This window comes from Urocampus carinirostris, chromosome 2 (assembly GCF_059441175.1).
Source record: "Urocampus carinirostris isolate Australia breed hairy pipefish chromosome 2, RoL_Ucar_1.0, whole genome shotgun sequence".
NCBI classification, from domain to species: Eukaryota; Metazoa; Chordata; class Actinopteri; order Syngnathiformes; family Syngnathidae; genus Urocampus; species Urocampus carinirostris.
In genome coordinates, this window is record NC_142350.1 from 2,147,501 (window position 1) to 2,174,803 (window position 27,303).

Sequence of the window (27,303 nt, forward strand, 5' to 3'; positions counted from 1 at the left end):
AAATGTTTTTCATCAAGCATTTATGTTGCCGTAACATTTAAATTGCTGGCTACATTCCTTTCTTTCTATTTTTGTTTATTTATGTGATAAATCAACATATTTAGCATATTTTGTAATGCAAAACAAAAAAAAAATTGGTGTGGGGGAGTTATTCAATGAATATGGTCAAACTTAATGCTTAAAAATGGAAATAATATATTACATTTTTCCCAAACCAGATAAATTCCTATTTATCCTGAAATGCTATTTTAAATCTTATTTTTGTTTTTAAGTTTTTATTAAATGTTTACGCCATGTCTAATCTTGCTGCAAACAAACGTTATCAATTCAAGTAAAGACAATTCTAAATAATAAATTAAACTTAACATTTCCCATATTTCCCGTACTATTAGGTGCAATTTATTATAAATTAAGAGGCAAACCCTCAAAATATTTTTCTGTGAGCTATTTGTTATATATTGTCATATATAAAGCACACTGGACTATAGAGTGCAGGGAATTAAAACTACAGTAAGAGTTACATTAAAAAAAAACATCAGAAAAAAAACTATAAACTATAAATATTATGAAATCTGATTTTGCCTCTAAATAAACCTGGTTATTGGATACAAGGTTAGGCCTTATAGAAAATTCTGTAATGTATGCATGTTTATTTATTCATAGGTGCATATCGTCCCTACTATCCCGAAAATACTCATCTCCATTTTTATCATTTATTTGTTGTATCAATTGTGTGTTTACAGTGAAAGGGAGATGTCTTTTCAAAATGGCAGTTATGATATGAGAAAAAATGGATAGGGATACATTATCTTTCTTTTAAGTCAAGTTAAGTTTATTATATAGCCCTCAATCACAAGGAGTCTCAAAGGGCTGCACAGACCAAAGATTATTGCAAACCACAGACTATTGTTACACCATCCCCTGTTTTAAAACCTACATGAGGGCAAGGAAAAACTCAAAACCTCAACATGAGGATAACAAAGAAACCTTAAGAAGGGTCCGCACATGAGGTAATCCCCCTTCCAGGATGCTCAGGCAATGTAATAACAATTAATACACATATGTCATCAACAGGAAATACAAGTCATTCATAAGCTATAGAATAGAAGTTTGGTTTAAGCCTAGATTTAAACAGTTCCACTGAGGTTGCAGATTGAATCTCAGGGGGCAGAGGATTGCACAACATTGGGGCCCGAATGGAGAACGTTCACCTCAAATATCAGATGTATTTAACGCACTCTTTTAACCTATAAAACTAATCAAAGTTCGGTTTTGCGTTATACACAGGGTTTTACGATAGTATATTGACGTATTTTTGCAATTATTGAAAAACGGGACAGGCGAAAAAGGGCTTACAGTGTAAAAACAGAGATTCGCAGACGGACCGACAAAAGGGGACTGACCGGACAGAGTTTATATGCTGACAGGGAGCCAATCTGCCAACAAACTGCAGCTGCCGCCACACGGACAGGGCCAGTTGGGCGCCATGGCACCGTGACACAGTTAATAATAATAATAATAATTTCCTTTGTATTGTCATTCTTTGTAACAATGTACACAGAACGAAATGTCGATACACCTGACCCGTTGTAGCGAGTCGATGCAGCCGCAGCCAACAGAGGGCGCCGCCATTATACCAATTAGGTATTGTGGAAAGGTTTAAAGCAGGAATGAGATAACGGAAGATTTGGCAACATTTACACATCTCCTTGAGCACTGTGTGAGCAATATCAAAATGAGAGAGCATTAAAACACTGCAAATCTACCAAGACCTGGCATTCCCTCTAAACCTTTGCCCCAAACAAGGAGAAAACTAATCAGAGAAGCAACCAAGAGCAACCAGGATTCTATTGGATGACCTGCAGGCATATTCAGCTGAGGGGGGACACTCTGTGCATAAGACAACCTTTAATCGTACTTTAAATAAATTTGACCTATATGCAAGTGTAGAAAAAGGAAAACCCTTTCTGAAAAATTACAATAAAAAGCCACGTTTGGCATTTGCAAGAAGTCACACGGGAGACGCAAATACCATGTAGAACAAGGTGGTGCTCTGGTCAGATGAGAGCAAAATTGTACTTTTTGGGCTGAATACAAAGCGTTACGTTTGGTGTAAGGGTAACACTGCACATGACCCTGAAAACACCAACCCAACTGTCAAACATAGTGGTAGCAGCATCCTGCTTGGGGTTCTTCTTCTTAAGCAGGGACTCGGAAGATCGTTATAGTTAATGGGAAGATAGATCAAGCCTATACAGGGCCATTCTGGTAAAGAATCTGTTGGGAGTCTGCAAGAGACCTGAGAATTGGGCGCAGGTTCACAAATGGAATGGTTTAAAGTAACAATAGTGTTAGAACAGCCAAGCCAATTTCCAGACCTTAATCCTATACAGCATTTGTGAAAAGATCGGAAAAATGCTGTGCACAAACGATCACCATCAAACCTTAGGAAACTTGAGCTTTTTTGTAAGGAAGAATAGGAGAATATTTATGTTTCAAAATGTGCAAAACGTTTAGAGACATTCCTAAAAAGACTTGTTACTGTGATTGCAGCAAAAACAATTTGTACAAAGTATTTACTCAAAGTGGGCCAATTGTTTTGCAAGGCCTACTCTTCATTTTTTTAAAATTTTGGGCCCAAAATAAAATGTAAAATGTTCTCTTCACAATGCTCTCACATGTTGTTGATTCTTGGAAAATATTTTCAGTTGTTTTGTCTATAAGTTTAATGCCTGATATATGGCAATTAGTAGAAACGTTTTTTTGGGGGGGGGCAATACTTTTACAAGGCACTGTGTAAATAAACACAAAAAAACCACGACGAGGGAAACAACTCTGATGTACCTGATGATGAATCGGATTTTTAAGGACGTGAAAAAAATTAATCGTCAATTTTATGTTTGTATTTTCTTCATAGTTTACGTTGTCAATAAATGATTTTAATCACGGACACACGTATTCAACGTTTGTCTTTTACGATGCTTAGTTTGAGGTGAGAAAAAGTGATACACAATTTTTTGTCACGGTTGCCATGGCGCCCAATTGGCCCCGCCCATGGACACCATCTGAAACTCGTTGACAGATTGCTCCCTGTCACTACTTAAACGCTGTCCTGTGAGTTGTCTTTTGTCGGAGCGTCTGCGCAACTCTGTTTTGACACGTCAAGCCCTGAGAATCTCCGTTTTCCTGTGTTTTGCTCCTGTTTTGCTCTCGCCACGATCTGTTTGATTTTGATCACTTTCCCGTTTCGAGCTATCTACTCCCCGCGACCAACGATCTCCGGATCGAGTGTGCGCTCCTTTCTCTTCTCCCAAATAAACTGTGAGTAACGTTACACGAGTGTGTTCTGCTCCCTGTTTTATGTGCTGGTACCTGACATTTTCAGTGATTTTTCATAAAAAAACAGGGGTTTGCACTATACATGAATGCGCATTATATACGAAAAAATACAGTACTTTTATTTTTATTACTCCTGGCCCAGACCCTTTCACAAAAATGTTTTAACCTAATGTTGACCCCCACTCAAAAAAGTTTGCCCTTCCCTGAGATACTTGCTGGGTATGCCCCCAAATAATGGTAGCCCACTACTGGATACTTCAATGACCCATCTTTTATTTCTTGATATTTGTCATTTTGCAGCTGAAGGGCAAGACACAGAAGAGAAGAACCATGTGTTGGATCAGGAGGTACATTAGCGAACCATCATCCTTTCTTATTTACTGTCAATTCCGGACTAAAAAACGCACCTGATTAAAATCTGCATGCACAAATTTAAGGATGAAAATCTTTTAAACAAACCGCACTGGATTTTGAGCAACAGTTATAAGAATGAACTCATTCACGTCCTTTTCTTACATTTGAGAAAAATCAGCGGGGAAATGTCCAGTAAAGAAGCGTAACACATTTGGTGTCATTACGACACTCGTTTGCAATCTGTTCCCGCACCAGTCCATATTAACAGGGTTCATACAGGTGCCCGAAATCCTCAAAAATGCCTACATTTGAATGTTTGGTTTTCAAGGTCAGTGAAATTTATGAATTTTGGGTGAAGTGCTTGAAAATGCTTGAAATCATTGCCATAGCCATGTTTCCTGGCAGTCTGACTCAATAAATGAAGAAAAATCAGACAAGAGTGTGTAAAAATGACACAGATGATGGCCCTCACTATTAAGTTGTCATGTGGAGCGTGACTGCCCCCTACTGGTTGCATACAAAAGGACAGGTGCATTAAACTAGTCATGGAAATTACAGCTCTTCTTAAGAACAGGCTCTTTCAGCTCTACTCACTGAAAAGAGCCTGGTCTTTCGGGTCCAAACGGCTTCTCATATTTCTTTGTTTTGTTTTTTTAGTGCAGTATCGTCGTTCATAAAATATGTATTGTTTTTCTAGAATTATAACATCAATATTCAGTTAACTTTTAGCCTACTTAATTCAAACTTTCTAGTTGTTTCTGCTCTGCAACTTTAAGCTCAAGCAATACCAGATCCCTGAAAACCCCAACACAACAAAAATATAAAAATTATTTACTTTTCAGTGCAACAACGAATAACGTAGGCTATAGAATACTAAAATACACTTTCAGCTTTGTTTAAGGGTTAACTGATTCTTTACTCTCCTATTTTTAGTTGAAAAACAAACCTTATGGGGAAGACGTTTTGTCCTTTGCTTTTGTCATATTAAAAGCTCTCTCTCTCCATTTAAAGGATTTTGCATTTGGAGTATTTTTTGTATCTATACTCAAATTATTTATGTGTTTATTTTGAGTAGATTCAAAGTGAAAGATTGTATCCATGAAAAACACAATAAATATAAAGTATTTACAGATTCACAAAAAATGTAAAATACAGAACACTTTTAGCTTTTTACACTCTGAACAGATTTAAAGTCAAACGACAACACAGAATCCATAAAAATGCAAAACAATAAAATATACAGTAAATTGAAAATATTAACTCTTCAGTGCTATAAAAAAATGATAAAATACACCAAATTAACTTTACAATTATATCTCAAACAATTTAGACACAGATCTTCTGAAAAACAAGAAAAACATATGAATTAAAATTGTCATAATTGCCCATATTTGCACCCTGTGGTGAGGGGTCCTCTCCTTGTGAGAGGTAAGAGAATTCTCCCACCATGGTCCGCTGTGTGTCCTAAGAGGCAACTTAAGTGGAGAGAGCGAGGGGACTGGGGATCCTCTTCTCTCTATCTCTACTCCCTAAGAGACAGCAAGGCAAATAAAGGGGGGCGGGAGACCGAAAGGTCTCGCAAACCCTAGTTATATGGTCATTAAATGTGAGAGGATGTGGAAGTAAAGCGACTGAGTGGAAGAAAGAGGAGATTGGAAGGATGATGACTAAAAGGAAGGTTGATGTGTTAGCCTGGAGTGAAACAAAGATGAAAGGAAAGGGTGAATTACAGCTTGGAGGTATGTATGGTAGAAGGTCTGGAGTTACGGGTGGACATGCTAGAGAATGAGTGGCTGTGCTTGTGAGAAAGCAAAGGAAAAACTGGTGGAGTGGAAAGAGATATCTTCCAGATTGATGTGGGTGAGGTTGAAGTGGGGTGTAGAAGTATGGATGTTTATAAGTGCATATGGACCTGGTTCAGAGAGAAGCGCTGAGGAGAGAGAGGAGTTCTGGAAGGACTTGTCCGAATGTGTGGCAAGTGCGAAAGAAGGGTGGAAAGTGGTAATACTACGTGACCTGAATGCTAGAGTGGGTGATGAAACGGTGGAAAATGTGATTGGTAGATATGAAGTACCAGGAAGAAATAAGAGTGGTAAGAAACTGATTGAGTTATGTGTGGAAAATGAGTTGGTGATTGGAAATATATTGTTTAAAAAGAGGGACGTGAATAAGTATACCTTTGTCAGAGTGGATAGTGGCAAGATGGTGGACGGAGCACTGATGGATTATGTAGTGGTTAAGAAAGGGATGTTAAGTAGATTGTTGGAATAGATGGATCGTGGAAGGCTAGTTATAAGAAGAGTGTGAGGGAAGAGGTGAAAATGTCAGAGTTGAATAAGGCAGTAAAGGAAAGAGAGTTTAAAGAGAGGATAAGGGAAGAGTATGAACGGGTTAGTAGAAGAGAAATGGAGAGTGTGGAAATTGAATGGAAGTGGTTTAAGAGGCAGTGTTGAGGAGTGCAAAAGAAGTGTGTGGAATGAGAAAAGTTGGTCGAGGTATTAGGAAAGGAAGTGAATGGTGGAATGATGAAGTATCAGAGGCTGTGACAGTAAAGAGATGTGCCTTTGAGGAGTGGCTGCAAGATAAGAGTGGCGATGCGTATGAAAGATATAAAGTGAAGAAAAGGTTGGTAAAAGCGGAAGTGAAAGCAGCGAAAAGAAAAGTAAATGATGAATGGTGTCGAAAGACAGGAGTGAACTTTGTGGAAAGGAGAAAAGTGTTCTGGAAAGAAGTGAAAAGAGTAAGAAACAGTGAGTCTGGAAAGGAAGAGAAAGTGAAAGATAAGGATGGTAGATTGCTGGTTAGCGGTAGTGCAGTCAGGACGAGATGGGCAGAGTATTTTGAGGAGTTGCTAAATGTGGAGGATGGGAGAGAAGTGAGAGTCGAGGCGATCGATGGTATGGAGAGAATGCCCGTGTTGGGTGATTTAAATGTGAAGCCTGTGGAAACATGGGAGGTAAAGGAGGCAGTGAAAGAAATGAAAGGGGGGAAGGCACCTGGGTTGGATGGTTGTACTGCTGAATGCCTGAAAAAAAGTGCCACAGCTATGATTGACTGGTTAGTACGCTTGTTGAATGTATGCTTTTTAAGTGGTGTGGTTCCTTGTTGATTGGTGTAGTGCATGTGTGGTGCCATTGTATAAGGGTAAAGGTGATAAGTATGATTGTCGCAATTCGAGAGGTATCAGTTTGTTGTCTGCTGTAAAAAGAACGAATGAGGTGGTGATGGAGGAGCAGAGTGGTTTCAGGAAAGGAAGAGGATATAGGGATCAGGTGTTTGCAGTACGACAGGTGTGTGAGAAATATTTTGCAAAAGGTAAGGATGTTTATTTGGCTTTCATGGACTTGGAAAAGGCGTATGACAGAGTTGATAGAGAGGCGTTGTGGCAAGTGATGGTAGTAGAAAGTTGTTGAAAGCATTGAAGAGTTTTTATATGAACAGCAGAGCATGTGTAAGAGTAGGGAGTGAGACAAGTGAGTGGTTCCCTGTGTTGACTGGTGTGAGACAGGGGTGTGTGACGTCACCATGGCTTTTTAATGTGTACATGGATGGTGTGGTGGGAGAGGTGAATGCAAGAGTTTTTGGCAGAGGTGCAGACATGATGGACAACAGTGGAACAGTGTGGCAGGTAAGTCAGTTGTTGTTTGCAGATGACACAGCGCTTGTGGCTGATTCTGAGGAAACATTGAGAAGGTTGGTAACGAAGTTTGGAAGAGTATGTGATAGGCGTAAGTTATGTGTCAATGTTGGGAAGAGTAAGGTGATGAAGTGTTCACGTGATGGAGTGGGCATGACGTTAGAAATCAGGTTGCATGGACAGGTGCTGGAAGAAGTTGAAAGCTTTAGGTACTTGGGTTGTGATGTGGCTGCAGTTGGTGGAATGGAGTGTGATGTATTGCACAGAGTGAATCAAGGAAGCAAGGTTTTGGGTGCTCTGAGGAGAGTGATGAACAACAAGAGTATGAGTATGGATGTTAAGAGGGGACTGTATGAGAGTGTGATTGTACCAACTGTGTTGTATGGTGCAGAGACTTGGAGCCTGAACGCAGATTTAAGAAGGAAGTTGAATGTTTTTGAGATGAAGTGTTTGAGGACTGTTAGGAGTGACAAGATTGGATAGACTGAGAAATGAATTTGTGGGAGACAGAACTGGAGTAGTCGTGGAACTGAGCAAGCGTGTTGATAAGAGAGTACTCGGTTGATTTGGACACTGTAGGAGAAAATGTAGGTTCGATAATCTTTTAAGTCTTCTTACATGATTTAAGTGCACCGGAGCTTGCCATGAGGGGGAGCCTTTTATTTCGTCATCCCAAAGAAACTCAGAGAACACCAGACATAACAACGCTTTTATAGCTTCAGTTTGAGTACAACCCAAAAGGCGGCCCTAGTCCTCAGTAAAAACAAGGAAGATGCTGTCGTACCCTTATTAGGACATGTTGTTCGCCTCAGTTTGCTCAGAGAGTCCTTGAAGATGGGCCTTGCAGGTCTCATGCCCTTTTAGGGAAACTCAACTGTCTTGCCAAGGATTTTCTCGAATGATGTCAACATTCCCTCACTACTGTAAGCAATGTAAGCAAGTCTTTCTACATTTCTAAATGTATGCAACTCTATTCTACAAATGCAAGTCTATTTTCCACAACATATCCCCCCTTTGGGAGTTTATAACTCCCACTTTGAATGGAAATTAAAATTGAAAAATCAATACAGGGTAGTGGTAAAATATCTTAAATCATAGCTACACGGACAGAATTATCGGAATCAAAATAAAAATAAAAATCCTGGCGGTCAGCCTGCTGCGATTATCCCAACTCTTGTTATTCATGTTTCGATAACAAAAAAAACCCCAACACTCCAAACACCTGACCCATGCACTAAGCCCCCCTTCATTTATCTTTATCTGTACATACTGGATTATACACGTAGACCATCGACGGCTGATCGGTACGTGATAAAGGTAAATGAATAAATGAACCGATAAGTGATAACAAATTTTGGTAACAGTCGTTGATACATTTCAAGATGAGTGCATGACTGGATAGTGATACAGTATACACATCGGCCTCCGGCCTGACCCCCGTGAACATTTTGAAGATCATGCATTGTCGTATTCGTCAACGGGTGTCGTGAAGTCAGATGTTGGAGTGAGTGTTCATCCCAGCAGGCATCACGCGCAGTTTCCATGCAGCCCAAGAACCCGGAAGCGACGACGCATCCTGACCATCCTAGACAGCAGCTTACTCCCCGGCAGTGTGACATACCAACAAGAGAATCACAATTAGAAAACAACATATTTGTGGCTATTATTCCTAGCGCTATTGTGTGTTGTGTGTCAACCGAAAGTACTATTAGATATTTCATTTAGTCCAGATCATCGTATGTGTCCATTCCCTCAGATGCTCCATCATCTAGTGTAGGTTTTCCCGACCGTTGATGCCGCCAGATAAGAATCATGACGTTCTCCTATTGTACTAAAGGCCTTGTTAGTGTAATAAATAAAACGTCGTTGGTTGTAATAAATCAATAAATGTAATTAATCCATTCTGCGGTCCTATCCGGAGTTATCCAGATAAATATTGAATATTGAATATTAACACTTGCTTTCTAGCCCACCAGTCTAAATGGGAAATTGACATATAACCATCTCACTTAATTTCATCTTATTTCCATTTTTTTTTTTTTACCAAACCAACTAAATCTACTATTTTGATGTGCTATCGTTTCCATCTAAAACAATACATTCCAAACCATCATACTCTTTAAAAAACGTTTTTCTCGTTTCAATGAGCACAGTATTTCTTCCTTTTTCTTTTTCCTTCGATAGTTTTCTGTTATTTCTTTCAGTTACGTGGGCCGATTAAACGCCAGCGCTGGACAACCATATAAGACAAGAAAGATAAGAATACAGGAAAGAATACAAACACTTACAACATTGAACAAACATAAAACATAAGACAAGACAGATGGCCCACAAAAATTTAAGTTAATTAGTTTAATTAAGTCAGTGCACATTGAAGCCATGCGCCTACACAACTACCGAGTTTTTGTTATGGTTTTCCTTTCCTACACAATTTTCCTGAATTTTACGTACTGGCAGTGCACTCATTTTTGGCCGTTGGCGTTGTAACCTCACTCTTCAGTGCTGTCGCCGTGGGTGTAGGTTTCTCTGATCTTTGGTGTGTCGTTACCACTCTCGTCTGTATCGTCACTTTAGGTGCTGGAGTGGTCCACCAGTTGTTAAGGCTTGGCTTATTATCCGTTACTCTAGTCTGTACTGTCGTTAACATATTTGGTCTCTGGTAGTCAGTCGGCACTTCGACTGGTTGCACGTCTCTCTTTCGTCTGACTCATCCCATAATACTCGGAATTTCAGTAGTTCAAATTTGTCTTCTATTGCGAATTGCACTATTTATACACGTCCTTCTACTCAATCAAGGAAGCAAGGTTTTGGGTGCTCTGAGGAGAGTGATGAACAACAAGAGAATGAGTATGGACGCCAAGAGTGGACTGAGAGTGGGATTGTGCCGACTGTGTTGTGTGGTGCAGAGACTTGGAGACGATTCAGTTTTATTAAGACGACAGCAGTGTGTGTGTTTGTGTGTGTGTTTCGTTGTATCGACATTAATAACTAAATGGTGTGGAATGGAACTTTGACGACTATAACATGAGACCAAACGAGACAGCACGCTCTATAGAGAATATATTGACTTATTTCATCATCACCTATAAACAGCTCAAAATTTTGCTTTTATTCTGCTTTTTAGAAAGAACCTAAAAAAAAAATCTGTCATTAAAAGTGCAAGTAACCACCAGTCCATCGTCCAAAAAACAATGGTTCTAGGTCAAGGGTGGGCAAACTTTTGGCGTCACGGGCCTGGGGACACATCCAGTTTTCCTCATTTACAATTATGATGTTATATTTCATTATATTAATTCATGTTTATTTATTTTGTGTATATGTATGAACCTCTACTGAACACCAGCATACCTTCAGGGCAATTGCAGTTGATTCAACAAGGTTCGGTTGCATTCGGAACGGACTAATCCCGTTTCAATCAATTTCAAATTGATAATGTGTTTCGATTTACAACAGTTTCATTATTCCATATTAACTGCTAGAACCAATTAAACGTATAAGTAGAGGTACAACTGTGTTATTGTAGTTGTGCACGTATGTAGTATCCCTGTCATGTCCAGCTTGCCCGTTCTGAGTAAAAGCCTGTTTTGTGAGTATTCCTAGTCTGAGTTCCTGTTTGCCTGTAAGCCTGTTTTTGTTTTGTTTTGTCCCTGGGTGTTGGACAATTTTGCTAAATAAAAGTAACTGGTCGTTACGCGATTGAGTTCTGGTCCGGTCTGCACTTAACTCAACCATTCCTGCAGTAGTATCTTATAACATTTACAAAATAAGATTCTGTAATATTTTCGAAGTAGGTTGTAGTACACCTGAGGCTTTATGTTTGAAGGATTTCTTTAGTAGTGCTAGTATTAACGCTGTTGTAGTTTTGTAGCAGTATTCTTGCAGAATTCCTGTAGTTGGTCTTTTTAGAATTATAGCAACACCATATACTACGTCCCTGTTTTTAAGCTCCATATTTCGTTTCCTAGTAATTTCATTTATATTATTATTGTAATACTGTGCCATCTCATTTCTTGTTCTCTTTTGGTTAACTGCAAATGCATGGCTGGATTAAACCCTAGAGGTTTAATTCTGACCCAATTGTGGAAAAATGTGTTCGATTAACTTGTTTACCCCCGTGCTCAGCACCTTTCTTTTTATAATACAATTTTTATGTATTGTGTGGTATGTATTTGTGTTTTTTTTGTAAATACTGTATTAAACCTTATCTTTTCCGTTCCTTTACCTCACTTTGAAGATGGAGTGTCATGCCAAATTTAATTGTCAGTTACACTATGTTATCCCGTTCCGTAACTATGTCCGTAAAGGTATATTCTATTCTATCATAAATGGTCTGCATTTATATAGTGCTTTTCAAGACCCTGAGGAACTCCAAAAACACTACATAATGTGTTGATTTTCATACTTTTGTCGCAAGTTTCTCATACCCATTTTTCAGCAAATTATTCTTATTTAAATAACTTATGTTGTATGTTAATATGTCGTATACTAATATGTCGTCCTCTTTGCTTTACTCGTCCTTGCTTTATTAGGAGCAAAACTACACGTCTCAAATGTTCTTACCCTTTTTCCATTCGCATATTCAACGAGAGATGATTAGTTCTGTTACTTAAACATTCTTTCTTTTTAAACTATTCTGTATAATTATCTGATATTATACACTCAGTGTTTTCACTTGACCATGTACCTGTGTCCTAGACGCATCATTTATGCTGGGGACGCAACCTTTTCCTTTAAACTGTCATTATCATTTAATTCCTCTTTAACAAAGATTTAACGCATTACAAGCCTTATCGTTATTTTGGTTTTGCTGTATGAGTTGTTATTTTTCTGCCCGTCGATCTTAGCTAATGAGATCTCGTCGCTTCAAGATTACGTCATTGTTGTTGGTTATTGATTAAGTCAGTCTTTTTTATTAGACAAAACGGCTTTTTTCTCAATTCATTGAAGAGATCCGGCTTGTACTTAACTTGGTATTTAGTCTTGTAGTTATTTATTTTCAATTGATGTAGTGTACTATGTCTTTGTTTTAAAGCACTATATTGAATCGTTAGTTTTGTGATAATGTTTAGTATATCTCTAGTGGCATTTCTGTATTACTGTATTACTGTCGTAGTACTTCTACGGTATTTTTCCTTCAGCGAATTTAATTTCACTGTGTGACGTTTGAGTGTTCCATATCAAAAGAGGTGTAGGACTTAAAATTCGACTCCCTCCCGCCGTCACTTATGAGTGCTGAGGCTCATTTTGTCTGTCATTTTGTCTTAAATTTATTGATTTAAAACCTGGTGTAAGCAAAGTTAATTTTGTGAAAATGTCAAAAATTCCTGAAACTGTAGATACTTAGTATTTACTTTTAGCACAGGCGCTGGGCAATGGAGTAAAATTCGCATGTCCTGTTTATAGTTCCTAACACCCACCCAATCAAATTGTTTGAGTTGCTTTGCTACAGCTTCTGGATAAAATGTTAACGTTTGTTTTGGGTTAAAGTTTTTTCCTGTGAGTTTCTATTAAAAAATGTCTCGATAGTGAACCTAAATCGTTTAATCAGCTTTCTTATAAAGTATTTTTAGCAATTTACATCCAAAACAGGGACTGCTGGTGTGACAACGTGACTGTAAACTGGAGTTACTGGAGTTTTCCATAACATGAGCATCACCTAGAGGCAGTGGATATGACACAATAATTAGAAGAACATAGTGCTTCTTTGGGCACTGTGACTCTCCTTATTTATCCTGTTAAGCACTTTTATTTCGGTTGCACTACACAATGCAGAGACATCTTGGGGTCAATTTATACACACTGTCCCTTTAAAAGATTTTGAGTGCATGTTTCTTATGACGCCATATTTTACAAATTATATTTTACACGTTTTCGTCTTATCTCACATTTTCTTTTTTTTCTTTTTTCCTGTAATAATATAACTTTGGTACTTTCGAGCTTCCATACCTCAGGGCCAGTGAGCCTTTCATGAGGTAAAATGTACCTGTACTTTCCAAATTCTCAACCGTTTTGACATGTTGTACAGTAGTGTCACACTTAACCGGGCTGCTGTCTTTTTGATGCTTCAAGGTCTGCACTTCCGGACCCGCGATTTCCATTCGCCGTTGCGATTTCTCGAGCTCTGCTCCTAGTGACAACCATATCAAACAACTTATTACCACACACCACTTTATCATACACATCTTGTTTTCCTAATTTAACATTACTGCCCTGTTGATCTTGGTTGATCCCATTGACGGTGGCAGCGTGAGCCTTGGTACAGTGGTTCAGATGGTACCAGGTTGAGCTGCCCTCGACCTGGACTGCGGCCGGCGTTGCCCTCACGACGGTGTACGATCCCTCACGCCTCGGTTGGTTCCACTTTCGTCGAAACCTTGATGTAGACGATATCCCCTGGGACCACCGTCTTCCCCAATGGTTGTTCGACCTTGGACCCTCGTCTCTTAAACAGCCGGTAGATGACAGCCGTCAATTGTCTCATACAGTCTCTCAGTTCAGTTTGTAGTTGCTCAAGTGGCGGCCCCTTATAGGGACCTCTCAGATGCGGCGCTGGTCTGCCTGTTAGCATTTCATGCAGTGTTAAATGCGTGATCCAATGAGTTTGCATGCAATAACTCATCAGTGCTAACTTTAGCGCATCCCCTCAGTTGAGCCTAGTACTCACACAGATCTTGTTTATCTTTGATTTTAATATTCCATTTACTCTTTCCACGACCTTTTGAACTAATGCTTTTTACGATTATGTGAGCTTATTTCAGACGGTATACCAAATCGCGGAATAACTTCTCTGATCAAAAACTTAATTACTGTTTCCGCACCTAGATCATTTGATGGATCTGCTCCTGATATTATTCTCTGCACAGATGTCATATACTGGTTGAGCACTTCGTCTACCGTGGGCCGTAAATATGGAGACCTGTAACCTTATTTCTCCAGCTATTTTACAACCTCCCCCCTTGCACAATGTTTTTAAATTGTGCTATTGCAACTAATATAAAATCAAAGGTATTCCCCTGTTACCTATTCTCCTTAATAATCCTCCTGATGCTCCTGCATCTGGAGAGACACATCACCGTTTTCCTGGAAAGCAGATTCAAAATACAATTTTAGTGGTATTCCTGTGTTAAAAATAAAATAATTTACAATCCAAATGTATCAATATTCCTCAGATTTGTAAACACTACGTCAATCAACAAGATCCTAACGTGATTCAATGCAGACTCGTGCCGTTCGTTATCACCGCCCCGGCCTTGGACGTCTGGCTCAGTCCATTGTGACGTTCCACTCGCAATCCGCTGCTGGAATGCGTATGAGCCTTATCAGTGCAACACTGACCTTGGTCGTCACCAGTTTTCCTCCTCTTTCTCCTCGAAACTGGCTGCAATCAGTTCAGATTGCCCCCTGCTCACTGTTTGAGGACAGCCTGGATGTGCTCCAGTGTCCCCACGACCCTGCTGTAGACAAGCGGCGCAGACAATGGATGAGTGAACGTCTCTGTTTGTTCTTTGCTTGTTTTTCTGTCCATCTTCAGCTCTTTTCAACAGTCCGTTTGACTTCAGAATCCTGTTAAATCGGTCATGTTTACAAACTCGGATGTTTAGTCTAGGTTAAATGACCATGAAGACATCACCTTAGCAATTAAATTCTTAAATTTTTCATGGTCTTCCTCAAGATCGAGTAATCTGCTCCTCATTGTCTTTTGAAAATGCTTGACAAATCGTTTCCTTAATTTACCCAAACTATACATATCACGTTTAACGGAACAAGATCTCACAAATTAAAAGGCCACACGCAGACGAAGCTGGCGAGATTTGCATACAAATAAAAATAGTCACTCCCCTCTTTATTTATTATTTTGCCCTTTTTTTTGTTTTCCTTTTTTTTCTTTACAAATCCCCAATTGCAGCCGAAAAAAAGGAAATAATTAAATTCGCCTGCGCGTTCCTCACACAAACCCTCTCAGCACACAAATAGTTAATACTTACACGCGTAGCCGAGGAGAAAAAAACATTCACCAAAAGACACATCATGACCATCCGTCCGAAATACCCCTCTGCCGTCTGTACCCAAGGTAAAAAAGGTATTGTCGTCGTGAGTACTTCGTGAAATTCTTACAAAATTTGTTCGCACCTTGTTTTGAAACCATCGTCTAGGGAGACAAGAAGGCAGATGGGGGGATGGAGCGGAGAACGGGTCAAAACGGAGAAGGGGGAGAAAAGCCATAGCTAAATTAACTTGCACACTCCACGCTCTGATTACACACGTTTCAAACATACTCACGCACACACCAACAGCCAAACATTCCCGAGCAAGATATCGCTCAGAGCGAAAATATGTCAGCAATTCCCACATACAGCTCCCCAGTCGATGTTTATACGCGAAGTCATCTCAACAATACAACATCTTATCATCTGCCCATTGTACCCCTGTCGGTATAATTTTTCAGAGTGCAGAAAATTCCCGAGCGAGATATCGCTCAGAACGAAAATACGTCAGCACTTCACACACACAGCTCCTCAGACGCTGTCTATATGGGAAGTCATCTCAATAATACAACATCTGAACATCTGCTCATTAACCTCTGCCGGTATAACTCTTCACATAAAAAAACACACACCCCCGTATGACCCTTAACAGATCGTCTACTCTCTGTCACCGAAAATATCAGCAAATGATGACGCTTTCTAGACCGATCCCTTTACCATCAACACGGAGGACTGAACCGTCACAAGAAAATTCCCGAGCGAGATATCGCTCAGAACGAAAACACGTCAGCACTTCACACACACAGCTCCTCAGACGCTGTCTATCCGCGAAGTTATCTCAATAATACAACATCTGAACATCTGCTCATTAACCTCTGCCGGTATAACTCTTCACATAAAAAAAAAAACACACACCCCCGTATGACCCTTAACAGATCGTCTACTCTCTGTCACCGAAAATATCAGCAAATGATGACGTCATATCACCGCTTTCTAGACTGATCCCTTTATCATCACAAGGAGGACTGAACCGTCACTAAATGCACAAACACCGACACTTCACTGTTACTTCATCTAGACTCCCCGGAACCCGACCAAAAAACATCACAACAATCCCTGAGCACAAGATTGTTGCCGGACATAAATCTCATCTCAACTCATACAACCCGTCCAACTTGTTGCCGGACTACAGACGGATTATCCACGTGCACGAATTTCAAAATTTTAGCCCTCACGTCACAGGCCCCAATGCACTTCACTTACCCTGAAATAAGGAAAGAAAAACCTTGTCCTTACCTCAACCACTCGTCGGGGCAGCGTTCACGACAAGAAGTCAATTTGAGCCAAAAAACACGTTAGGGCGCCATTTAATGTAGGAGAAAATGTAGGTTTGATAATCTTTTAAGTCTTCTTACGTGATTTAATAAAGTGCACCGGAGCTTGCCATGAGGGGGAGCCTTTTATTTCGTCATCCCAAAGAAACTCAGAGAACTCCAGACATAACAACGCTTTTATAGCTTCAGTTTGAGTACAACCCAAAAGGCGGCCCTAGTCCTCAGTAAAAACAAGGAAGATGCTGTCGTACCCTTATTAGGACATGTTGTTCGCCTCAGTTTGCTCAGAGAGTCCTTGAAGAGGGGCCTTGCAGGTCTCATGCCCTTTTAGGGAAACTCAACTGTCTTGCCAAGGATCTTCTCGAATGATGTCAACATTCCCTCACTACTGTAAGCAATGTAAGCAAGTCTTTCTACATTTCTAAATGTATGCAACTCTATTCTACAAATGCAAGTCTATTTTCTACAACAACACATGGAGAGGATGGATGAGGAGCGAATGTTGAAGAGGATCTACAGAGCAGAAGTCAATGGAAGGAGACCAAGAGGAAGGCCGCGATTGACGTGGATGAATGGTGTTATGAGTGCACTGCAGGAAAGAGGTCTAAATATAATTGAAGCTAGAGCTCTTTTGGGTGATTGAAAGGAGTGGAGAGGTGTTGTGAAAGGATAGTGGGATTGTGGACGCGTTCTTAAGGATGGGCTGGGCACCCGTATGATGCGGCAGTGAAAGCTGTCGGGCCCTGCTGTTGAACAAAAGAGTGTGTTGTGTCACCCTGACCCGAGTGACATGGCCGCTTTCTGGTGTCCCGTTTCATCTGGAGGGATGAAACCATGACCAACTTGGGTGCCGAGGTGCCTAACTTGTTTGGGTGTTTAGGCAATTGGGTTGGCCATGGTCCAAAAAAATTTGTGTGTGTTTTTTTTTTGTTATTTATTTCCCTTTTATTTTCTTTGTTATTGTATGTGTGTGCCTTGCTGTCGGTCACCCTTCTTGAGGGATATGACCAAGGTAGATAGATAGATAGACTTCTGCACAATATGTTAAGTACGGCAGAACTACAGAATAATATAAAAAAATAAAATGCATTATAGTTTAAAATTAATTTGGCTTTGTTAATTATTGAAATGCTTTTAGATACTTTAGTTTGTATGTGTCTGATGTGTGTCTCATCTCAACTCATTAGCTGCACCGCTTATCCTCAGTGGGGCCGCGGGCAGGGGACACCCTGAACTGGTTGCCAGCCAATCGCAGGGCACACAGGGACAGACAACTCGCTCGCTCATTCACACCTAGGGACAATTTGGACCGGCCAATCCACCTGAAATGCATGTCTTTGGAATGTGGGAGGAAACCGGAGTGCCCGGAGGAAACCCACGCAAGCACGGGGAGAACATACAAACTCTGCACAGTAAGTCCGGTAGCTGGATTTGAACCCACACAGGAGGTTCCCAAGACCATAGAACTGTGCCGCACACGCGCCTACCACTGCGCCTCCGTGCTGCCCCTGATGTGTGTTTTTCAGCTTAGTTTATTGTCTATTATGACCCCTAAAAACTTTCTTGATACAGCGTCTATTGCAGCACCATCCATTTTTACTTCTAAATCTTGATTTGCCTTGCGATTACCAAAGAATATTACTTTGGTTTTATTCAAATTTAAAGATAATTCATCCATACTTTTCATGTTAATTCCAATTTAATTAACGGGCATGAAAATCTCGCACCTTTAGGGGAAATTCGGTGTTTTTAGGGTTGAAAATATATCCGAGGAGAAAATGTTTTGAGAGGTGGGGTGGTGGGTAGGGGTGTTTATTGTGAGATTTCCCAGAGTGAATCAGGCGTTTCAGGTGCGTTTTTATAAAAATAAGTGTAGTTCGCGCAGGCAAAAGTACTTTATTCACTCGTGTGTAACGTACATTAGTTTTTATTCCATTATCACACTATTTTATATTCACAGTACCAGAGAAGAATGTGAGAGAATGGAGAAAAAAAGAAAGTCGTTGTGAATGATATACACAAACGCAAAAAAGCAACGTTTTGGTGTATCTGATGATGAAGCCGACATTCAGGGATTTGAAACAAAAAAAAATTAGGTGTGCATGTTATGTATTTCCTCCAGACCCGTCTCACTTTTTTAATCACTGACCTATATTCATGCCTGAATTAATTTTGTAGGAGCATTTAACCTCTTAACAAATACTGATAGTAAATTGAGATTGGCAGCTGCGGACACAGTCCTCAAATGAGGGTCTTAATCTCGGCAAAACGTGTTACCTTTCTGTACTAGACATTGCCCCACTGATTCTGCCCAAATCTTGATCTTACACCATAGGGACAGTGGGAATCTCGGTTATCCATTTACGCGCATCACTAATTAGATGACGTGGCATTTGGCTGCCAAGGGAGTCATTGTTACTCCCGCCGTTTCCCGTGCTTCATTGAATTTCTTCACTTTGACAATTAGAGCACTTGGCAGAAATCGCTATACTTGATTTGAAATAACCTGGCTGATTCCATGGTCTGCACCAATTTTAAACTAGCAGCTAGGTGCAGGCAGCTTGTCAGAAGTCACTGCCGACACCATTCGTCTTGCAAAAAAACAAACAAAAAAAAAAAAAAGATAAGCATTTTATTGTGAACCACCATGTTTAAAATGTTTAATAAATAAAGGAGCGGCTTGTAGTCTGGAATTTACCGTACTCGTTTATTTTGATTTGATCAGCACAAGAAACCTGCGGAGATGGCGAGCCCCCTCCTCAACGAATCGGTGCAGCAGAGGAACGGCGAGCTAGTTCTGCCCGGCAACACAACCCTGGCCTCCCTCAACCTGGCAGGTAAGTACACACCTGTTGATGTGTCGTTCGTGAACAAAATGGCTCTATGTCTCTTGGAAGCAAAAGACAGCAGGAGGCTCCCCACCAATCAAGAGGGTGGTTCCCCTCCAAACGCTTTTTTTCCTCTTGCGATTGGTCAATATGTATTTTTTTTTCCAATGGATTCAGTTACCGTATTTTCCGCACTATAAGGCGCACCTAAAAGCCTTTATATTTTTCAAAAGCTGACCATGCGCCTTATAATACAGTGCGCCTTATTTATGGATCAATTTTAAAGTTGCAAAGTTTTCCAACTAACTTGCAGCCGCCGACTAGATTTTCCCCCGAACGCCAAGTAGTACACGGTGGATGCTGGGATTTATTTACCGGCGTTTCATTGGCTAACCAATGTGTCAATCATCATTTGAATCGATCACTATTGGCTAAAGTTATTTGGAGGTCAAGAGGCGGATCCTTTTTATCATTTACAGGCTGCCATTGGCTTAAACGGCAAACAAAGCCTGCAATTGGCCGAAAAAGATGTGTCAATCATCAGTTGAATCGATCACTATTGGCTAAAGTTATTCGGAGGTCAAGGGCGGATCCTTTTTATCATTTACAGGCTGCCATTGGCTTAAACGGCGAAACAAAGCCTGCGATTGGCCGAAAAAGATGAATGTGTATAGCATGTGGCTGACGGCATAGAGAAAGCATTTTTTTCTATTCTGTATTTGTAAATATTGTATTCTCCTGGATTTACTACCCTCACGGATATAAGAGGACATTGACTGCACATTATTATGAACACAACGACTTCGGTGAGCTATTCCGGGTTTTTTATTGTCCCTGTATCTTTGTTTTAGACTGAACTCGATGTTTCTGTGATAAGCGGTGCAGATAATGGATGGAATGGAGTGTCTATTTTTAAATTAAACTCAATTCCAAGTGTTTATTGTCATATGCACAGTAAAGTTGCGAGCGAAAAAGAAAATAGATACTAAGGAATGGTTATCATTTCTTGAATCCCAAGACTTTAACCTTCCGAATGATGGAACGATGCATTTGAGTGACATTTTACGGACACCGCATCCGCACGTGTTCTCGACACGTATTTGCGTCTTTGCAAGCTTTCGGAATGTTAAGGGGGTAATAAGTTGGACTGAACTATCTGACTGTTTTGTCCACGTTCCCATTGTAGCGCCTTATAATCCGGTGCGTCTTATGTATGTCAAAAATAGGACCAATAACTATTTTTCGGGGTGCGCCCTATAACCCGGTGCGCCTTATAGTGCGGAAAATACGGTACTTGGATTTTAGATTTGTTGAGTATCTAAAAGCTTGAAATGGTTTGTATTTTATCCTTTTTTTGTAGATCTGTAAATATTTTCATTTGTTTTTGGGGGGAAATGTGTTTGCGATTAGCTTTTTTAGGTATGAAATGTCAGGTTCATTCTTGTATTTCATAGTTTATTTTGTGTTGCACTGAAAATTCACGATGTTTAATTGACATTTTGTCGTTTTTCAGATATTCTGAGTTGTTTGACTTTAAAGTTGCTTAGTATAAAGGTTGATAGTTTAAATGAGTGCGGCAGTAGCTCAGGAGGTAGAGCGATCGTTTTAGGATTGAGGGATCCCAGTTCGAATCCCGGCTTGTCCGTGTTACATGCCGAAGTGTCCTTGGGTAAGACACTGAACCCCTAATACCCCCAATAAGCAGGTTAGCGTCTTACATGGCTGCAATACAAGGCCGCTATTGGGAAATGTGGATCACATTGTAAAGCGCTTTGGGAAGTCATTGACTTGAGAAGCGCTAAATAAATGCAGATCATTTCATTTCATTTAAAAGTTCACTGGAGAGCAATGTTCCCTCTAATTTTCCACGGGTCTGAGCGTTCACACAAAGTCGGTGAGCAACGCTTGAAACAACAGTGAGCCACCATAATCCCAAGTGTGGCAAGATAATTAATTATCAAACATGTCCAAAACTTGACATTAAGTTACAAATTTGCTGAGTTTCCGGCAATGCAAAATTATTTTTCTCGTTTGAATTAATTGACCCATGTACTATTGCAAAGGTTGTACGGCCTACAAACGTCGTTTGTTCTTACAAGTCCTTCACAAGATATACATTTCTTTTTATTTCCTGATATATTTTGTCGCATAATATTAACATTTTGGGGGCTTATTTAGTCGGTTGTAAGATACAGAACTGTACTTAATCACATTTTTTAGTGGAAGTACATTGTTGGCAACAAGATTCACTTGATATAATTGAAAATTATTTGAATGCAACACAAACTTGTTATTCTTTTTTCTGTGTTTTTTTTTTAAATTTCTTTAAAAGAAAATCTCATTGTGTTTATTTTTTCCAAGCTGTTACTTTTTTCTTTTTGTTCTCTATTTACTTTTTTTCCTACATTTCTTTCTTTTCTTTTTTTCTGTCTTTTTTCAAAACGTTTCCTTCTTTTTTTCTTCCTTTTGTTTCATTTTTTCTCAGCTTTTCATTACTTTTTCATTTTGGTGTTTTTTTCTATTTTGTTCTATCCCCCCTTTCTTTAAGTCATTTTGCGCAAAATTTTACATAATATTTGGTCATGTTGGGATAAAAGAAGCAAAAACAACCCGAAGAGCTGTTTAGGACCCGAAAAAGCCGGTTCCTTTTAGTGAGCCGAGCCGAAGAAGCCGGTTCCCCAACAAACTCTACTAACTTTACTCAACTTCGTTCTCCTTTGACTCAACTTCAAAATACCGCATTTAGAACACAACGTCCGGGGAACCCGTGTATTTTTACCTTCATGCACTGTAACTTTGACGTGAGTCGCTTCTTAAATAGTAATTTTGAGCCCTCATTTTGTGTGCTGGCTAGATTTTCTTGTGCGCTGAGTATGTGCGAGCAGTGCGCAATTGCGCACGCGCGCAGCTTAGAGGGAACACTGCTGGAGAGTGAAAGAATAATATCATAATTTGGTTGAATATTTTTTGGGAAAGTTTAATTCTTTTTTTGCACAATGCTACATTATTATTGGTAATATACTGATTAAAGGGACAAAAACGTTTATTGTTTTCTTGTTTTTATTATTTTTCTTTTTTTTCACTTATTTTCTTTTTCCCTAGATTTTTTCCCCAGTTTTTGTTCTTTTTTCTACTTGTCTTTTTTCTAGCTCTTGGTCTATGGTCTATGGTCTTGCTTTTTTCTTTTTGCATTTATTCCTTTATTTCTTCCCGGATTTTTCATCTTTTTACATGCTTTTTCTATTTTCCCTTTTTCTTTTTTTGTTTTCCCTTTTCCTAGCTTTTCAATTATTTTTTCTATTTTTTTCATTTTTTTATTTTATTTATCCCCTTATTTTTTTATGGATTTTTCTTTTTTCTAGCTTTCATCTACTTTTTTTCTCCCATTTTTCTTTTTTTGAAAAAAAAAACTTCTTTTGTTTCTTTTTTTGTGGGTTTTTAACTATTTTTCTGCTTTTTTCTCTTGTTCTTTTTACTTTTTCCTCCTTTGCTTCCCTTTTTCCTACCCTTTTTCTTTTTTATTCTTGCTTTTTATTTTCTCTCCTTTCGTGTTTTCCTTTTTTAATTTTGTTTGTTTTTTCATAGGTTTTGAATTATTTATTTTTTCCCTTTATTATTCAAACTCCTCTTTTGTTTCTTTTCTTCCTGGATTTTTCTTTTTTTAGCCTTTATCTTTTTTCCCTTTTTGAAAACTTTGTTGTTTTTTTCTTTCTGTCTCATTTTCATTCCTCGTTTTTTCTTTTTTGTTTCCCCTTTACAACCTTTTTATTTTGTTTTTCTTGCTTTTTCATTTTTTTTCTTGTCTTTATTTCTTCTCCCCTTTTTTTCTTTTTTTAGTTCTTTTGTTTCGTTTTTGAAACGTTTCACTTATTTTTTGTAGCTTTTTGTTTCTTTTTTCTTCCCATAATTTCAATTTTTTTCTTGTTTTTTTATCTTAGTTTCTTTTTTATTTTTCTTCTTCATCTCTTTTTTCTTATTTTATTCTCGTTTTTTTTTCTTTTTTTAGTTGTTTTTTTTCATTTTCCTTGCTTTTTTTAATGGTTTTTAACCCTTTTATTAAAAAATGTATTTTGCTTCTTTTTTGGAGTTTTTGACTTTTTTACGTTTTTTTTTTCATTCTTTTTCTCTTTTCCTATTTTTCTTGTATTTTTTATGAATTGTTTTTTCTTTAGCTCTTTGCTTAATTTTTTTCTTGCATTTTTTCTTTTTTTTAAATTCTTTTGTTTCTTTTTTGTATTTTTTTTATATATTTTTCTAGCCGTTTAGTTTTCTCGTTTTTTCTATTTCTTCTTTATTTATTTATTTTCTTTTTACTGGGTTTTTTTTGTGGGGGTGGTTCTTGCTTTTTTCTCTTTTACTTCCCACCTTTCTTTTTTCCTTTTTTTAATTGACTTTTGTTTCTTTTTGGAGCTTATGACTTTTTTATTCTTTTTTCATTCTTTTTCTATTTTCTTGTATTTTTTCCTAGCTTTTTGTCTGTTTTCCTTTTTTTGTTAGCTCTTTTTTTAGCTTTTCAAGTCATTTTGTGCATAATGTGACTTAATAATGGCCACTTAATGGATCATACTAACAAGAACTATCTTAAGAGCCATTTGTAAGGCGAAACTTTCCGAACCGAAAAAAAAACCCGTTTTTTGAAAAAGAGCAGCAATTCCCTTCACTAGTACACACCTAGACAAGATCTGAAAAAGGAAAAACTGATCTGGCTTTGCAGGAAACCGCATCACCGAGCTTTCGCTGCCTTGCTTCCTGGCATCCTTGCAGATGCAAGATGGCGGCCGAGGTCTCCTGCGTCTCTGTCTGCAGGTAAGAAAAGTTCTAAAACGTCACCAATTCCGACAAGTCATCTTTGGCTGTCTTAGAGGAACCATTTTGCCACTGACTGCGAGGCCTACATCAAGTTGAAGGAAATGATGTTGCTCCGAGATCCTCTCAACAAGAAAAGCGAAGAGCAACCCGAGGAGGAAGCGGAGGGCGAGCCTGCTTCCGACACTTAAACCCCAAATGTGTAATATTTGACCACTACATGGCCCTGTTGTCTAATGCGAACGAAAACCAGTGCCACAGCAATTGGCATGACGGCAGAGAAACATGGCGGCGACCTTAGGTATAGGGTCCACTATGTAAAAATGCAAATTTTTACACCTATGTATTTGGTATGATTGTTCATGTCGTTTACCTAGAATTCAGATAAATGTTTTGGGGATTTTTTTACTGAATGAAAGGTTTTTTTTGTACCACTAAGGAGGCACTAAATATTACACACTGTCCCTTTAATGTTTAGCCCATGTTTCTATTTAGGAATAATCCATTTACCGTATTTCCTGGACTACAAGCTGCACCTGATAATAAGCCGCACCTTCAAAAAAAGTAATAGTTTGTGAAATTGTTGACGGGACTATGTCTAATAGTCGCACGGTGGATCTCGCCCTTTTGTGTAGTGCAATAATAAAATTTGCGCTACAAAACAAAAGATTACACACTGCTGAGACTCAAAGTGACAAAAAAAAAAAGAAAAGTTAGATTTCTTTGCCAAGCCTTTTCATGAAAAAAAGGGAAATGGCATTGGGGAGATAAAAAAAAGGAAAAAAGAAAGTAAAAGAGAAAATAAGTGGTTAGAATAAAGAAAAATAAATATGAAAAAATGAAGGAAAGTCAAGTAAAATTTATTTATATAGCCCTTAATCACGAAAATGTCTCAAAGGACTGCACAGGATTACAATGACACAATTATCTGATCTTAAACCAACATGCAGGCAAGGAACAACTCAAAAACCTCAGCGTGAGGAAAAAGAGAAACCTTGAGAAGGACCTCACAAGTGGTATCCCCCTTTCAGGATGACCAGGGTGAATTACATTTAGCATTACAGTACACAAACATAGTAAACACTAGATAACATGTTGAAAATTTGTCCGGAAAGTGTATGACAGCAGCGACGCCCCCAGCCTGTAAACTAGTCCAGAAAGTCTATGACCGCCACGACGCAGCTTCCCATCTCTGCCAGCTGGTCCATGCAGATGTTCACATGCTTCAGGTCAAACGCTGGTCCGCTGACTCATCTCCAATCGTCCTTCTCCTTTGTGTCACCACTAAGCAGGCAGTTGGAAAAAGACATGACAATACAGAATATGAGGTGGGCATTAATCATAAGCTTTGGAATAGAAGTGTGTCTTAAGCCTTGATTTAAAAACTTCCATTGAGGTTGCAGATCATATCTCCGGAGGCAGGGCATTCCATAGCACCGGGGCCCGGATGGAGAACGCTCTCAAGCCTGCAGACTTCTTGGCTCTCGGAGTCACCAGTAAACCGGCATTTTCCGAGCGCAGACCCCGTGCAGGAACATAGGGGGAAATCAAATCTGAGAGATAAGAGTGTGCAAGTCCATGCAAACATTTATATGTTAATAAAAGAACCTCAAAGTCACATCTTAAGTGGACTGGGAGCCAGTGCAAGTTGGCCAGTACAGGAGTATATGTTCAAACTTTTTGGTCTTAGTCAAAAGTCTAGCTGCTGCATTCTGAACCAGCTGCAAACTTTTGATGCTAGACATCGGGAGACCAGAAAGCAATACATTACAGTAATCAAACCGAGAAGTAATAAAAGCATGAGTTAAAACCTCTGCATCTGATTGGGATGAAATGAAATGAAATGAAATGATCTGCATTTATATAGCGCTTTTCAAGTCAATTACTTCCCAAAGCGCTTTATATTGTGCTTCACATTTCCCAATAGCGGCCGTGATCTGTGCAGCCATGTAAGGCGCTAACCTGCTTATTGGGGGTAATCGGGGGTTCAATGTCTTACCCAAGGACACTTCGACAAGTAACACGGACAAGCCGGGATTCGAACTGGGATCCCTTAATCCTAAAACGATCGCTCTACCTCCTGAGCTACTGCCGCCCCTACTGCCGGGACAGCATCGAACGAAACTTTGCAATATTACGGATGTGGTAGAAAGCTATTCTAGTAATAATTTTCACTTGTGACTGAAACGACAGATTAGGATCAAATATAACACCTAGATCTTTGACCGAGTCATTATGGGTGATATTACATTTGTCTAGGTTCAGGGTAGTGTTTGAAAACAACTGACGACAGTGAGCTGGACCAATAATCAACATTTCAGTTTTTTCTGGGTTAAGGCACAAAAAATTAAGTGACATCCATCTTTGAATCTCAGTATGGCAAGTGTTAGGTTTAAGTCCCCAACATTTTTAATAAAACTTTTTGAAATAAAAGAAGACATAGAGAATCGGTCATTTTGAGAATTGGTTATTTTATTAATCACTATAATGAGAGCGGCGGAGACCAGGCTGTTACAAATCTCCTCCTCACTCTGAAGACTCTCCGAACCCTCCCTTCTAATATTAAGGTTCTTGGTGAAAAACAACTTGAGTTATGGCATGCACAGGTCAGGGTGCACCCACTGGAATGTGAAACAGACAGAAACAAAAAACAACTCATGGCCTTGAAGAACAGCTTACGGCTGAAAACTATAGAAAAAGGGCTGAGAACACTTATAAATATATGTATATAATTCCAACAGCAAGCCTCCAGATTTCTACAACTTAACTGTCCAGTTGTCTCCAGTGGCACATACTGGTACAGTTGAGTGTCATCTGCATAGCAATGGAAACTAATATTATACTTGCGGATAATGTCACCAAGCGGGATCATATAAATACTAAAAAGAAGGGGGCCAAGTACGGAGCCCTGTGGAACACCACAGGGGACATTAGATTATTTAGAGGTCAGATTGCCATGGTTAACACATTGCATCCTGTCTGACAGGTAGGACCTAAACCATGAGAGTACAGTTCCTGAG

General features: G+C 39.1%; 1 protein-coding gene across 6 annotated transcripts in view; it reads left to right on the forward strand.

Moving 5' to 3' along the window:
- lrrc71 (leucine rich repeat containing 71) overlaps positions 1 to 26,560 on the forward strand; it is a 40,430-nt gene extending 13,870 nt beyond the window's left edge. For 3 of the 6 annotated variants that reach the window (XR_015849685.1, XR_015849687.1, XR_015849688.1), the window contains 7 exons: positions 3,640 to 3,686; positions 19,375 to 19,486; positions 24,192 to 24,283; positions 24,340 to 24,584; positions 25,234 to 25,324; positions 25,399 to 25,611; positions 25,680 to 26,558. Coding sequence is in view for 1 of the 6 variants with exons in the window: in XM_088328300.1 (XP_088184426.1) it covers positions 3,640 to 3,686; positions 19,375 to 19,486; positions 24,192 to 24,283; positions 24,340 to 24,474 (386 nt within the window). In the remaining 5 variants the exon portion in view is untranslated. Of the gene's footprint in view, positions 1 to 3,639; positions 3,687 to 19,374; positions 19,487 to 24,191; positions 24,284 to 24,339; positions 25,207 to 25,233; positions 25,325 to 25,398; positions 25,612 to 25,679 lie in introns of those variants that run through there. The other 3 variants (XR_015849686.1, XR_015849689.1, XM_088328300.1) reach the window with 3 other exon arrangements.
- Positions 26,561 to 27,303: the final 743 nt, after the last annotated feature.